The sequence below is a fragment of the Serinus canaria genome, chromosome 4, assembly GCF_022539315.1.
Source record: "Serinus canaria isolate serCan28SL12 chromosome 4, serCan2020, whole genome shotgun sequence".
Lineage (NCBI taxonomy): Eukaryota > Metazoa > Chordata > Aves > Passeriformes > Fringillidae > Serinus > Serinus canaria.
The window spans coordinates 30951513-30968384 of NC_066317.1; the positions used below are offsets into that span (position 1 = coordinate 30951513).

A 16872-nucleotide genomic window follows, 5' to 3' on the forward strand; every position below is an offset into this window, starting at 1 on the left:
CTAATGGTGTAAGAAACGCTCTGGAATAAAGACCTGTATTAATTAGACAAAAAAATTGATGCAAGTAAATTAAGTGAAGACATTTCTACCTTCCATTTCTATTTTAATATCTTCTATTAGTGGTCTGTTTATGTTGTGTGTTTTTTTGGTTTCTTTATTAGAGGACAACAACGGATGGTCTCTGCAATTTGATAAACATTATACAAAGGACAAATACAATAAACTGAAATCTCTGTATGCATTTCAGACAAAGACACCTGAGTGCTGTAAGTAAATTACAAATTTACAGATACTATTTTATAATGATGATTTCTAGAAAGAAATACAGAGCAAATATATTCTTAGCAGGAAATTTAGTGCTGTTTCATTTATAGTAAAACAGCATAATATCTCAAATGAATGAATGCTAATTTGAAGCTAATTTCAGTTCCATTAAGGATGATTCATTTTCTGCTAGACAAGTGTCAAACATATTTTAATTAGCATATGCCAATTAGGAGGACAATATAAATGTTTATCTAAATATGCTGATACTGCTGGAGAGACCATGGAATATATTACAGAGTGAAATGAAGGCTCCCAATTCACTTCTTTATACGTCAAATAAAATTTGCAATCCCCCTCCACTTATAGAGGTCTTTGCATAGATTTTTTGATTCTGCCATCTACTATGATGAACAAAGACTTCTTGACCTATTTTTGACCTATTTTCACCTATAGAAATTGTGCTCCTTCTAGTAATAAGATTGCTGAATAATCTAAAGATGTGATGTAAAAATCACATTCCAGATTCCTGTATATCATGCCTAAGGTTCAAGAGCTTTTAGAAGCTCTGTCATGGGGGGAATATAATTTCTTGTGCCCTTTTAAATTTATTGCTAGATACCTCCGAGGTCTAAATGAATTTTGTAAAAACCTGTGCCTTAATTGTGTTCAAAAGAGCCTGCTATGTTTGTCTTTGTGCTTGTTGTTCTTTTATACCACATTTATTTTCTCCACCTGCCATCACATCTCACATGCCACCTTTGCCCTGACCATGTTCTTGCTCTCCTGCAGTGGCTGGTGATGTGCCAGCAGAGTGTACCTGCCAAGGCCTGGAGGTTTTCTGTGATGCTGCCAAACTACGTGCTGTCCCATCAGTCTCTCCAAACATAACCATCATGTAAGTAGGGAAAGTCACCTGGTCTCTTGCTCTGTTCAGGTTTGACTGTCAGTCCTACAAAGTTTTCACTACTACAGCCTTACAATTCTCATCAGCTGATGCTTGGGAAGCACTGTGTCTCTCTGTTGGAACTTCTTTAATATTTTAAGTACAGATTTTCCTTACACAAAAGGGGAGAAAAGAAACTAAGGAACCAAAAATCTCTGTGAACTGATCATTTCATGTTTGCAACAGCGACTTGTGATAGAATTTCAGGATAAAGGAAAATCTACAAAAGAAATTCTTCCTTTTAAGACAAAATGCTTAGAACCTGTTTATTTTTCTATGATCATGCCAATATTCCTGGTCTGTGTTCCTGTCAATAAAGTCAATTACCTTGAACTCGGTGGAACTCCCTGCTGGAGCAAATCTATTTAGTTCTCATTTGATGTTTCTGAAAATGCTGTTATTTAAAAGGATTTAATTGGTCTGACTCATCATGCAGGTATGTGTGTGTAAGCCAAACTCTTTTTTAAGAGATCAGAATATGCTTGATGCACTCTTGATTTGCATATTGCTGTTTGAGAGGCAATTTGAGTTGTGGTGAGCAGGGAGAAGTATCCCATGTCCTTACCTGAGGATCTCCCCCATAGATCCAGGTCATGGATCTTTCCTTTGGTACCAGCCTGTGTTCACATGTGGCTGAAGTTCTCCTTGTTGGGCCCACATTCAAATATGCAACACTTCATAACAAAAACTGACGTGGAATGTCAAATCTCTATTTAAACTGGCTTCTGGCTCAGGGCTGAAAAAGAGTTCAAAAATACTGACCCAGTTCTAGCTGTAGAAAAAGCAGTGAGTTCAGCTGGCTTTCAGGCTAAATTCTCTTCTAGTCAAACCCCATCCTGAAGGAATTTTATTCTTGACAGGACACTTGAGTGTCCCCAGTGGACATGGGCCATAGGGACACACAAACTGGGAAATACACTCTGTATGCATTTGAGGTTTGAAATAAATCTGTAATTTATATTCAAATCTTTTTCATTCTTATATCTACCTATTATTTTGCCAGTTTTTCTTGAGGACATGGATTTTTTTAATTATAATGTATTTTTCTTACTGTTTAAGTAGATACAAACATTCAGAAAAAATGGAAGTAGCATGTTCAGATTGTTTCATGTTGCTGTTGTCATTTAGCAGAGTGAGAGCTGCCCTTATTAAATAACAAAAGTACTGTAGGAACCTGGGACAGTGGTTTTACTGTATGCATTCATTCCTACAGGTCTCTTCAGAGGAATCAGCTGAGGAAACTTTCTGCTGATGTTTTCAAGAAATACCAAGATCTTAAAAATCTGTAAGGGAGTGCTATGACAAAAAATACCTATCTAATGTCTTAAATATTTATCCTTTCCTTCCCCCACATGTACACATATTTAAGTACCAAAAGTCTGGTTTGTCTCACCCTTTGGTACCTCGTGTGTACCTCTAATTTGACATCTTTTTTCAAGACCAAAATTTCTGCATATTCAATAGTTTATGTTTATAGACTGGTTTATACCAGAAAAATACTAAATTTTAATTTTGTCTGAAGGATGCTACGTTTATAGTAAACAGTAGTATGCCAAATCGAATTAAAGTAAGTAAATTGACTTATTCTGGAAAAAAAGTTTGGAAACTCAAACTTCCCATTATCATGGAAATCTCATTCCCATGACACATGGTTTTACTCCTAATTATGTCTAGTGCTGATTTGATAATGCCCAACAAGTCAAATTATTATGGCAATATAAAACTGTGTTATAATACAGCATTTAACATACTTGTTGTTCAAAAATCACACCCTGTAACAAGTTCTCTTTATATAGAAGTAGAGAAATGAAAATTGAATGCAGAAGTCTAGAAAAGGGCTTCTGTGTAACCTATTCAAAGTGTTCTTTCACGGGAACTGTGCTACACTGCAGCACCACCTTGTGTTCTGAAAGTTAACTCCCATTATGTCCCTAAAATTCCTGAAAGGTAAGTTTTCACTAAAATACATAAATCCATACCTATCTATATATGCATAAAAAATTGATTCTAATAACAACTTCACACCCTTCTGACAGATAATTTTACATTTTCCAAAAGATCTTGAGCAGTGTTTGGCAGAAACTCATTTTGCAAAAAGCCAATGTCTGATTTCTTACTGCTTTCTAGCAGGAATGCATCTAGATGCTTCATTAGGTGGAATTTGATTTAAAGGACTTATGTTTAAATATTATTTGGAGACTTATATTATAATTCATTTAAACTATTTTAAAAGACTTGCTATTTGCAGTTGATACTTTTCAACTCATTACTTCATCAAAGCAGGTAAATCTGTAATTTTAAAAAAGATAGTATCTTTAGTTTACAGAATATCAATAAATTTCACTGCATATTTTTAAATATACTATCTTACTAATGCAAGACTTCGAGAATTATCTAGTACCACCAAAAAATTCAAAAATTATTTTCTTTTTACATTTACTGTGCACAATTTTGGTTGCAGCAGAGATCTTGGTAAACACAGGGATCACACAGGTGAGCCCTGCAAAGTTAGGACCTAATCAAGGAGGTTGCAAACACCACTCCACTGTTCATCTTTAGCAAAGCAAGCATCCATTGGAATGAGTTTTGTAGTTTTTATCTTTGTGTGAATTTCTTTAAAAAAATCTTTGCAATCTTTCCAGCTATAGCTGTGAAATGGTTATTGTCAAATTCAAGGTGTAACAAATATAACAGCTTCTTTTAAAGTATCAAATGTGCATTCAGTTTAGCTGATAGATTTGAATTGGTTACTTATGTTTGATTTAACTTCGCTTCTTTAAAGAATTAATTGTTTTGGGTTTGTGTCCTCTTAGGTATCTTCAGAATAATAAAATCAGAGCCATATCTGAACGTGCTTTCAAGGGTTTATACAACTTGACAAAACTGTAAGTATTGCTTTTTTGTGATACTGAAGTAAAAAGTGGCAGGGAGAGTTCTGAGAGTCTCTCTCTGCCTGATTCCATATTAGGAATTTGCAAAGTGGTCCAAAACTTTAATCCAATGATAGAATTGAGAAAGCAAAGACAGATTAAGAGGTCTCTGTGCAAGTCTATCTGTCAGGACAGTATTTTGAAAACACAAGCTGGCTCCATACTTTGATCCTATTCCTGAAATCCTCAGGAGGGAAGGACACAGTATGGTAGTTGCCCTGCAAAAAGCCAAACAGAATGAAGAAAGAATAAAATGAAAGTGAGAGCTTGTGATGGATGAAAATTCTTTAACATGCTGTTTTGGTTTACAAATGCAATTCAAAGTAACCAGTATAGGTGATGTAAGGAACAATTTTTTTCTTTTATTTTGCAGCAACCTGTTGAAAGGTGTTTCTAACTTTTAAGGGAAATGCTCAGTGAAAGATACAACACATAAATTGCACTGTTTAGTTCAGAACTTTTACTGCAATGTTTCCAGAAGGAAAGTTTTACAAAGCTACACCTCTCTTATTGTTTCCATAAAACAAATGTGGCTGAATATCTGTTTTTACAGCTGCTGTTATTATCTTCCCAGACCATTTATACTACCCCTCCCCATTCACTTTCAGCTTTTCTTTTTCCATTGTTCTGATATCTACATTTATGACTAATATCCTCAGCAAAGACTGAATGGGAGCCTGGAAACTTTCATGGAACAAATCACTCCACAGAAAGAAACTGGAAAGGGTCTAACATATGACACAGTGAAAATATTTAGCTGGCTGTGCTTTCTTATAGATAAGACCAAGTGCTGTACATAATTGCTGTTAAAATCCTCACTAGACAGAGTCCTGCCTTGCTCTCAAACAATGGCATGAAAATTACCAAAGTGAAAAAAAATATATTAACAAAATAGGAGTATTCTGGTAAATTATCAAGGAAAAATAATATTAAAACTCATTTTCATGTGTTTGCTGCTAAATAATCATTCCATTCATTCATCTTTTGTTGGTCTTGTTTTAGATACCTGAGCAACAACAAGATAACGAATTTGGAGCCTTTTGTCTTTGCAGACCTCCACAGGCTTGAATGGCTGTATGTTGTTTTCTTATTTGTTTATTTCTTTACTCAATAAATAATTGTTAAAATAAATATTAAAATATTTTGATTGCTTTCATTTTTATGCATAGCATTACTTTAGACTAGCTAATAACTAAGGAACTCCTGTTACACTGTACAAGGTTAAAATGCAATTGGCTTTGGTGCGAGCAGAAAAGAGCTCTTGAGCCTTAATTGCTTCAATGATTGATGACTTTTAACAATGGTAAGCCATGTTTATTAGTAATTGCTTGTTACAAATGAATAAATTAAATAACCTAGGTACTATAAAACAGTCAACAGATATTTTTGGAGCAGATCTTTTCTTGTATATAGTGCTTAAAATGTCCAGCTGAAATTGCTGTCATAACCTGAAATACTGCCTCATTACTGCTTTTCAGAGAGATTTTGAATAAGTTATTAAAAATAGGCAAATAATATGTCTTACATTCTCCTGCATGTTTCAGACTGTTGGATTGCCACAGAATACTGTTAGGTTGTGCTACTTTGTTTTTACAGAGAATCCATTCAAAGTGTCTTGATCAAAGGATTTAAAACCTCAAAGGAAAACACTTTTTTTAAGTTGAAAGAAATTATTTTCTCTAAGTTTTTTTCATTAAATTTTCTTATTAAATTTTATTTAATTTTTTATTAATTTTCTGAAAGGAAATTAATATCTTAACCCTCAAGAAATAGTGTGTTAATTTTTATAAGTAGGAGAAGAAATTGAAATTTGAAGAAATTCACTACAAGACTTGTTACCTTTTATTATCTCTTCAGTTAAGACTGAAGTCAATTATCAACCTGATTCATATTTTGCTGTAATTTATAGGATAATTGAAAACAACAGGATAAATCGGATCTATCCATTAACATTCTATGGACTCAAATCCCTTATTCTTCTGTAAGTATGAAACAAGAGAAAAAAGGTGCTATTTAAAAGAACAGGATAGGAAGGGCATACACATATAAAAACCTTTTTAAACCAACTCTTCTTGCTCATCCCAGAGTGCTGGCAGTACACCTGCAGCTTTCCCTTAACCCGGGCAAAATGTGCTGGAGTGGGAAGGTTTTGGCAGCAGTGGACACAGTGTCTGGAAAAGTATAGGGAGAAGGGTGGGGAAAATGATAAAAGGTGTCACTGGGAGGGCAGGGTCGAGGCAGCTGCAGCTCTGGGTTCCAGGAGTCCTCCAGAACCACGGTGGGACAGGAGAGGTCCATTGTCCCTGCCCCTGGTGGCAGCCCAACCCCCATCCCCAAGACCCTGTCTATGATCTCTGCCCTCTCCAGCCCGAAAGATGAGGGGCCCTCTTCCCCTGCATGCCAGAGGGAAACCTCCCTCCACATCCCACTTCCTCCATCACCCATAGAACTCACATGTTCTGGCTGAATTTGTATTGGATTTCTACATTTCATTCTAATAGCAGTGAAGTAGAGTGAACATCTTTCCTTTACCTGGACATTAACAAGCTAAGGACAAAACACTGCTGCACAGAATGCCACAGAGAAAATATATGAACACTGAAGAAAATAATACTACTTTCAAAACTATTCAAGATTGCAATGATTTTTTTCAGAATTGCATAAGAGACATGAATTTTTTCTGTGATGTAACTGTGAAAATTTAACCAGCTGTACTATTCCTCTTTTTTTTTTTTTTTTTAGAGAGATGATGAATAATTCTCTTGCTCGCTTGCCTGATAAACCTCTGTGCCAATATATGCCAAGATTAAACTGGCTGTAAGTCTACCTTATTTCACTGGAAAAATATAATTATGTTGTCTTTGTATGTCACTTCCACACCACTTTTTCTTATGGGGTGCTGGATCTTGCAGAGTGCCTGCTGGGTCACTGCAGGGCTGATGGCCTGAAGTCATCAGTTAACTGTGCAGAAGTGTTACATGTCTGCCTCCCACTCTCTTCTCTGTAGTCAAATTCTGGTAGTATTTTTCTTCAATCACCTTAGAATAAGTGCCTGAGTTTATTTCTAATGATTGATGGGGTTCTTTTATATCCCAGGGACCTTGAAGGCAACCATATCCATCACGTGAAAAATGCCACTTTCATGTCCTGCAGCACTCTAACTGTACTGTAAGTAATTGGATATGCTAGCTAGCAGAGGGAGATGTGCTTATACTGAACAGTCAAGTGATTCATTACAGCTAATATAAAAGTTTCCTGAGTAGGATGGTTATTTATCTCTTGAGGATATTAAATTAAAATGTTTGGTTTGAAGTGAGCATGACACAGAATATCCACTGTTTATATTTTACAGCAAAGTTCAGCATTGAAATATATAACAAGACTTCACTGAAGAGACTTTGGGTGATACTAAGATTCAGAAGTTTCCATTATAACCTTTATATTGGAGTCAAAGATCTCATAATGCAACCAGCAAACATAAAAAATACATAGCTCGTTGCTTATTTTGGTTGGCTGCTGGGTTGACTGGCTCATCAATTTTAGAATTTTCCCCAAAGTTTCTTCAGTGATGATGTAACCATCTTCAGAAAATCCCTTCTACTTTTTGGTAGATCAGTAGGCTCCATGGTGAGTGTCACTTTCAATTTTTAACTCTTCTGCACTACCTATGTTCTTGGCTTTCTAGTCTCAGTGGCAGATGAAATAAGGGTGAATAAAAAATTGCACAACCATGTACCTGTGTCTGAGACATGATTAGGTCACAAGTCTTTCAGCCCACTTAATCTTCCTCCTGCCCTTAGTCAATTTGCACCATTCCTCCTTGGGGGTGTGTGTATGTGTATATATATGTGTATATATATGTTTATGTATGTATATGCAGAAGTACATGCATATATAGGCAAAAAAAGAGTTATTTACCAAATGATAAAATGGCAAACTTCTAGACGCAATTAGCTTGTTAGCTGAATTGGGCAAATATTTAAAGATACAGAGAACAGAGAACTTTTAAAATTTATAATAACTTATATTCAAAATTGTGTAGACACCAAAAAGAAACAACACAAGTTTGTTTTCTTCTTTCAGGGTGATGAGACGAAATAAAATCAGCTCCCTAAATGAAAACAGCTTTTCTTCTCTCCAGATGTTAGATGAATTGTGAGTAGATTTCTTCTCTTATTTGTACAATACACACAGTTTTGTGATTTATATTAGAAATATCCTTCATCATAAATTCTATTTCATATAGCATGCTCTGGAAATGGCATTCTTCCTTAGGGTATTTTTTTAAAGATATATTGAACAGGAAAGAAATAATCAATAAAATTCATAATCTGTACCAATCATATTGGGGCTTTTTTCACATTATGTTTCCTGAATATAATAATATTAACTATTCTTGTATCACTACAATCTAGGTGAATGTGTGCCTTCAGTGTCTTTTAGACCAGTTTGACAGTTTTGGTTGGACTGAGACCTTGATTCCTCTGTTATTAAGATTTCTGCACAGTGAAAGTAAGATGAAAGGTAGAAATAAATGTAGTTTAGCCCATTTGGAAACATTCCCATCATGAAAAAAATGTTTAATGAATTTGTAAGCTTCTTCAAGTCAAATTAATGGTATTTTGCTTTCTTTTTGATGGGAATGAAATAACAAGAAATTATGTATCTAATGGTATATCTGAGCTAATGAGACAAAGCAAGATCTGATAGATCTAGCTTCCCACCTTGTTTTAACATAATTCTTTCGTAGTCCAGATTTCTGATAACCTACAGAATAAATAATATTCTATTTGGCAAATAAAATTGTGTATATTGAAACTGCAAAACTATTCAGTAAAATTACTGTGTGTAATAAGAACTTACTGTAACCTGTGTGTTTCTGCAGAGATTTGGCTAGCAACAAGATTGAATCACTTCCTCCATATATATTTAAGGAACTAAAGGAACTTTCACAACTGTAAGGACTCTTGTTTGTTATTATACATAACTGTACATTCCTCATTTGATATAACGTTTTCAGTCATATGTGTCAGAAAAGAGCACATTTGTTCGTATGCATCATTTGTGCTCTGCCTGAAAAACACACCAAAAGCAATTTTATATAGCATTTTGTCCAGAATAATTTTGTCACAGATATACATTTTCACGTCCCAAAAGACAGCATGTTCAAAATCTACCTTGTTCTAGATCTTGTTTGTCCATACAAGATGAGCTATGTTAGCTACATCATGAGAAATTAACAATTTCATGGAAACACTTAACATAATATCAGAATTTAACTTTAAAAGTGGATGGACTTTATTTTTAGAACAAGCTGTAAGGAATGTGGCCAAAGTTATTTTTGATGTGTTTACAGGAACCTTTCTTACAACCCCATCAAGAAAATACAAATAGACCAGTTTGATTTTCTAACTAAACTCAAATCCCTGTAAGTATCAGGTTTTTATATTTTAGCTATGTTTTCTTTGTGATTTTGTACATCTCCCTCAGCAGGACATGATCCAGGATATGTTTTGTAAGAAATTGCTCCTGAAGAATTTAGGGGGAGTTTTGCAGGTGGACTAACTCAGTACCTCTAACTTGAATTCTGCCAGCAGAGCTCCTCCTAAAGATCTGAGACAGTGCAGCAACAATCTTGCAAATCTGAAATTATCCTTAAGTGATTTAAGTACCTCTTCACTGGTCACTGCACCTCTGAAGTAAGCAACTCTGTATGTAGCACAGGATTGGTTCTTGTCAGACATCACTTCAAAATCATAGAACAGTTTGTTTTGGAAATAACCCTTAAATGTCCTCTAGTTCAACTCCCTTGCAATGAGCAGGGACATCTTCAACTAGGTCAGGTTGCTCAGAGCTCTGTCCAGCCTGACCAGGAATGTTCCCAGGCATGGGGTATTTACCACCTTTCTAGACCACCTACTCCAGTTTTTCTCCACCTATGCATAAAGAATTTTCTCCTAATATCTAGTCTAAATCTAACATTTGTTAGTTTAAAACCATTACCCCTTGTCCTATTGCAACATGCCCTACTAAAAACGGTTGTGGAGATTAAAAACAGATGTTTTCTTGGGCAGCAGTGCAGTAGGAGTTTATGGTTTGACCTGACATGATTATGTGTGAGCTGTAGCCAGCAGTACACATACCTGTGTTGATCAGACCAACTTCCTCACAGTGACTGGTCAAATTCAACTAAAAGACTAATGAACTGAAAATACTAAATCTATATAAGTGTTATGAAAATAAGCAGCTGAGCACAGAAAATAATAAGCAATTGCCCCCTTAACAGTCAAGCTACAGCATGATTTTATCATTTTATCTATTATTTAACACCAAAGAACTCATACAACTCAGATCATGGCCTTCCACCTGTTTTAGTTAAAAAAAACCTGTTAAAAAAACTGAGATAGAGTAACAGGCAACTGTATTTTGGCTGTTTGTAGAACACCAGTTCCCTCTTCATCTGTTTGAAATAGTAGAAATAGTTGGGGAAAACACTCCCTAGGATTCATTGCAGCACTTAAATAAAAGTAGCACAATTCCTTGTTGGGGCTTTCTCATGTCTGCCAGCAAAACTGCCCACCAATCCACATCAACTAACCAGCTCTCCATTTTCGCCTAATGAATTCAGAACTCACAGGAATATTACATTCAAATCTTTGAACAATAAATCCAAATAAGGCTCCCTACAAGGAGAACCAAAGACCCCTGACCAGGTGCACATCTAACCAGAGAATAGGAGAGACTGGAAGAATACAGAACCTGAAGTTCTAAAAGAACATCTTGCAGAGTTAAATTTTATTGATCTAGCACTGCAGGGGAAAAAATATTACTGCCTTCATATATAGAGGTATAAAATTTAAAATAAGGAATCCCACCTGTGTGTCACAAAAAAGCCAGCATTTTTTCTTACATGCTGTGTTCTGTGTAGCAGCTTCCTGCTGGTTTTGACATAATGAAGAGACTGTTCTTGGGTTGGTTTGTTTGTCCAGTAAAGCACTCCGTGGGATAAAAGAGAGAAGAGATGTGTAAAAATATTACTACTAGAACAAGTTGTTATTTCCACAGAGATGATGAAAGAACATCAGTAGAATGGTACTTTGAAAGGGTTACATATTAATCAGACATTCATTAATTTTTACAACTGAGAGCAGCACTAGGAGTTTTCTTCATGAATCTGGAAGAACAGAGAGTTTGTTAAAATGATTTGCAATTCCTTTTTGTTCCATTCCAGATTTTAAGAAGATTTTTGGTCAGGTTTTGAAGGGTTGACAGATTAGATGCAATAAAGTTATTCTCTAGTTTCATATAATCATAAAATCACAACTAAATGCTCATAAAATTTGGTTTTGTTACTGTTTCTTTGGCCTTTTACTGAGAATGTATTTTTACAGCAGCTTAGAGGGCATTGAAATTGCAAACATCCAGAGGAGAATGTTCAGCCCCCTGAGAAACCTTTCCCACATGTAAGTAGATTATTTTAGAAAGTTTGCTTTCTTTGGCCTGAATTTTACAACTGGAATATGGAATACTGGATAATTGAAAACAAATGTATATGGAAAGCAGTACATGAGCAGTTGTCAAATTTGGCCATTTTTTATTTACTTTTCTTCTTTCGGAATATGTTTTCTGAGTAGTTATTAGCTAATTTTGATATTCTGACAACCAGTCTAGAATGATCTCTCATCTGTTTCTCACAACCAGATATTTCAAGAAATTCCAGTACTGTGGGTACGCTCCTCACGTGCGCAGCTGCAAACCCAACACTGATGGGATTTCCTCCCTCGAGAATCTTTTAGCTAGCATCATACAGAGAGTGTTTGTCTGGGTTGTATCTGCCGTTACCTGCTTTGGGAACATTTTTGTTATCTGCATGAGGCCTTACATCAGATCAGAGAACAAGCTGCATGCCATCTCCATAATGTCTCTCTGCTGTGAGTACTCCATATCTAGCATATCTTTTTAGTCTGCTTGTAGCGTGTATGATATTTGTGATTATATTATAGTGATGTATTTCCAGCATTGGATTAACTCTGCTTTCATGACGCTGCAAATGAAAACACAAAATCCTGTGGCTTATACCAAGAGGTCTCATTAAATGCTGCCTTTGGCAGCTGGGACATTCCAAAGGTTTCATGTTTGATTTTCATGCCATGGAAATTCTGTCAAATTCCCACTTTCTTCAGCAAGAAGAAATAAAATTACAATGTTTCAAATGCCCAAAAATCTATATTTTACTATGCATTTCTCAGTAAGTAGTAATTTCTACATATAATTATTGGATTCAAATATTCTATTCTTTGCACGAACAAAAGGTTGTTTATGCAAATCTTTATGTTTGTGCAAATATGTTTATGCAAATAGAGAAAATTAATTTGTCCTAGATCCCAATATTAGAAATTAGGGTGATTTGTTTTTTTATTTTACTCCTGAAAGCACGACAAGTTTATAGATGAACTACTTGGCAATACAATCACTACAATCCTGAGTCTCTCAATACAGGAGAGTCTATAAGGATTGCACAAATGCAATTAGATGCATTTTGAGAGGTAGTTGTCAACATTGTATTAAATTATTGCAACATTTCTAAATACAGCATGTTGGTGATTTTGAAACTTTGTTTTCCTCATAAAAAAATCTGAATACTATGCAAAATATTTAGCAAAATACCCATGAAGCCTTCAGTTCTGTGTTGACAGGTCATCTCCCCTTACTAGTCTTAGAAGACTATATACATGAGCTTTGAATTTGCAAAAGGTGGAAAAAATAAACTTTGAATCCAGCAGAGATGGCCTACTCAAAGAAAATTATCTTAAGCCAAATGTTAATATAGAAATAAATAAAGAAATAAGACATAATAAAAAAGGGTTGCAAGAATATTTCTGTAAATAAAGCTGTATATTTTTCTATCCGCAAAACAATTTTACCAGAGCTTTAAAAAAATGGAAACAGGTATGAACTGTCAGACCAAATGAAAAGGAAAACAAATAAAGGGAAAAGTAACATAAAATTATACTGCCTTAATTGTAATTCATGGTAGTATTCCAGATATAATATTGATTTTATATCTATGCAGTTGCTCACTTGTAAGTAGTAACTTACTTACATGTTTATGTGTGTGTGTGTCTGTTTTCTAATATACATATACAGAGAGAATGAGAAATTCAGATGTGTAAATAATGATGTTAAGCACTGTGCCCACAGGTGCTGACTGTCTGATGGGGATATATTTATTTGTGATTGGAGCTTTTGATCTTAAATATCGTGGAGAATACAACAAGCACGCTCAGTTGTGGATGGACAGTATCCACTGTCAATTGGTTGGATCGCTGGCTATTCTGTCTACAGAGGTGTCAGTCTTACTGCTGACTTATCTGACTTTGGAAAAATACATCTGCATAGTTTATCCTTTTAGGTGTTTGAAGCCCAGAAAATGCAGGACAATTTCCATTTTGGTTCTTATCTGGATAATTGGGTTTGCTGTTGCTTTTATCCCACTGAGCAATAAGGAATTTTTCAGGAACTACTATGGCACCAATGGCGTCTGTTTTCCTCTTCACTCAGAACAATCAGAAAGTTCAGGAAGTCAGATTTACTCTGTTGTGATTTTCTTAGGTAAGTTGCTTTTCTTCTTTATGTGTTACAAGAGCTGCAAAGGGACCAAGTTTTCAAACAATTAAGATAGCTGTGATGTTCACACCTCCTTGGATTTTGACGCTTCAGCAAGCATTTAAAGACTATTTGCAATATAAATAGTTTACTGTATTAGATGGGTACCTACTTATCTTAATATGCATGAGGGGATGAGAACGTAAAAAGAAATTATTGACCATTATGTTTCTGAATTAATAGACTATGTTAGGGAAGTAGAGCAATGGTAAGGCTAGAGAAGAATGATTTAATTTTAATCAGATGGCATTCTTTTGCCAGTTTTCAGTGAATAAAATGAATACCTGAGTAGAGATAAAAATTCAGTTTTCAGGATGAGGACAGACTCAGATTTTCTGGTCACTTAATTCCATGGGACTAACATTTTACATGAAATATTCTTCTTTATTACCAGACTGCAAATAGGTGGCGTAGATTTGCCATTATTCTTTTAAGGTATAATTGATTTTAACTTTTAAACAGGTGTAAACTTGGCAGCTTTTATCATCATTGTGTTTTCCTATGGGAGTATGTTCTACAGCGTTCACCAGACAGCTATCATGGCTACTGAAATTCGGAATCATATTAAAAAAGAGATGATCCTTGCTAAACGTTTCTTCTTCATTGTATTTACTGATGCACTATGTTGGATACCTATTTTTATTTTGAAACTCCTTTCTTTACTTCGAGTAGAAATACCAGGTATGTCCTTTCTTTGATGAGTCTGTTTCAACGGTGCCTGCATGAAATGTTCCTTCTACTTCAGAAGAAAAAATAATTTAATGAAATGAACTATATTGCTGAAATTAACTTAATGATTTATATCTATATATATGTACACACAATATAATGAACTATATAGTTTTGCTATTCAATTAAACTCTATTACTATAACCATGAAAGATTAGCCACCTTTGAGTTACATTAAAAACTCCAAAATTCAAATAATTCAAGTCTGTCTGCATATAATATCTATAAAGTATACAAAATATATTTGAAAATCAAGGCTGAGTTGCATTGGCTTTTCTCATCTTAGGACTTTTGCTGTTTCTGTTACCTAAATGTTTCAGGACAATATGGTGTTTTCTATCTTGATTAAATAATGTCATTTATTCTGAAATTATTTTATTTTATGAACTGGTATTTATAGTTCAGATCATTAAGTCACATAAATATCTGTTTATCTTCTTCATGCTGTGAATATATTCCTATGTTAAAATAGTGTCACCTAAAAGACTCAGATTGCACCTCAATTTTTTCCTTCTCTTTGCAATACCAGTAGATGCCAGAAAAAAGCCTCTTTGTGAGGGGCTTGTTAACCCTGTTAGACAGGACATGTGAGCACAAAGAGAAAAATCTGCAACAGCAGATTCAGATTCAGTGTACAGATGTATGTCACAATATTACAATGGCAAGGAAATGTTTTAACTCATGTGATTTTTCCTTATGTGCTGACCAGGAGGGTTGAGAGCTGAAATTTTCAAAGTTTGGACTTGCATCTCAAATGTCTGGAAGTTATGCAGATTATGTTAAATATTCAGTTACTTCAAATATTTTTAAATTGTTCTTCAAGAAATTATCAAACCACCTATTATTTGAAAGAAAGTATCTTGAAAAGGAGAAGCAGGTAAATTATAAGTCAAGAAACCTTGAAGAAATGTTGCTGAATCACAAGGTGATCTTGGGTTCAGCAAATTAGTGTCCTGTGATAGATGAACCAGATTAAATAGTAATTACTCAATTCGTGAAACTAGAGACATGATAGCTAGCTGCTCGCATTGACGCCAATTGTAAAACTCCTTTGAGAGCATTGGTTTGTGTTGGTGATACATTGTGACAGTTTCAGAACTAAGCACCTGCTTGTTTCCAAAACTGTAGCCAATGTGATGGGTGTCAACAGGAATGTCTTGATATTGCAACAAAGTTGTAAAAGTGGAGAGGGGCGTGGAGGGATGTCCCGAAAGGAGAAAATCAATTAAGGTTTTTGTACCTCTTGGAACAGTTCTATAACAATCTTATTAGTCAAACAACCACAATGGAGGGCACCCACTGACACCTTTCAGCACTTTAATCCTGTCCCTTCTGCACCTGCCCCTCAGGTAACTTATCTCCCAAACAGTAAAGGACAAGAAACAGATGTTGTAAAGATGCACAGACTGACATAGGCAGACAGTGAACACAGAAAATCTTACCAACAGGAAAAGAAGGAAATTAGGACGATGGATACAATGTTCTTTTTTCAGTGGGAGGAATGGAGAGGTCCTGGTGCAGAAGAGAAAACTAGGCTCTGAGGGAATCGAGGATATTTTTGCAGGAGGACAGAACATCAGGGGCATGATTAGGACTGCATGTCTTCAGTCCTGGGAAGAGGATGGGGAACAGAGATCACAGGAAGAGATAAGGAGCAAAGCAGAGACAAAAGGCTTTGAGGCAAGAAAAAGGGGCTCAGCCAAAACAAGAAGTCTATCAGGGCAAATAGGGAGCTGTGGCAGAAAAGAGGGATAAATGGAACTACTGGGAGAATAATAAATGTCAGCTTTTGCAGGGAGTACTGAAAACAGAGAGAGATAAGAAGCAGTGCAAGTGTAACAGAAAGAAGAAAAAGAAAAGCACCTGTTGCGCCAGGGGCTGAGCCTAAGAGCATGTGATCTCCCCCTCTCACCAGCAAGCTGTGCTGCATTGGCATCAAGTGCTTATGCTAACTAAAGAATGCAAACACTGGGACGCATATTACAGCTGCCTCTCTTTTTCCCTCCCTAAGGTACCATAACTTCTTGGGTGGTGATTTTTATACTGCCAATAAATAGTGCTTTGAATCCTCTTCTCTACACTTTGACTACACGACCTTTCAAAGAAATGATTCACCAGGTTTGGTACAACTACAGACAGAGAAGATCCAAAAGAGGTAAAGGCAGCCAGAAACCGTACGGTCCATCATTCATTTGGGTAGAGATGTGGCCAATGCATGAAATCACGCCAAAGGTTACGAAGCCTGTGCTTTGTACAGACTCTTCTGATGCTTCAGTGACTACACAGTCAACAAGACTGAATTCCTACACATAATGATGGTTTGAGTCCTCACGGTGG

General features: G+C 35.5%; 1 protein-coding gene across 1 annotated transcript; it reads left to right on the plus strand.

The window, feature by feature from the left end:
* Positions 1 to 248: 248 nt before the first annotated feature.
* Positions 249 to 16848, plus strand: RXFP1 (relaxin family peptide receptor 1). The gene is made up of 16 exons (XM_030239198.2): positions 249 to 266; positions 1057 to 1162; positions 2424 to 2495; positions 4024 to 4095; positions 5143 to 5214; positions 6050 to 6121; positions 6883 to 6957; positions 7237 to 7308; positions 8224 to 8295; positions 9026 to 9097; positions 9497 to 9568; positions 11535 to 11603; positions 11842 to 12071; positions 13342 to 13752; positions 14269 to 14487; positions 16547 to 16848. Coding segments are annotated over exons 2-16 (1884 nt in total). The 5' UTR covers positions 249 to 266; positions 1057 to 1160.
* Positions 16849 to 16872: the final 24 nt, after the last annotated feature.

Excerpts from the sequence above, each read along its gene's own strand:
- RXFP1 (XM_030239198.2), top strand. Across the intron at positions 12,072-13,341 it reads CTCCATAATGTCTCTCTGCT|GTGCTGACTGTCTGATGGGG; the intron begins GTGAGTACTCCA and ends CTGTGCCCACAG. Across the intron at positions 14,488-16,546 it reads ACTTCGAGTAGAAATACCAG|GTACCATAACTTCTTGGGTG; the intron begins GTATGTCCTTTC and ends TCCCTCCCTAAG.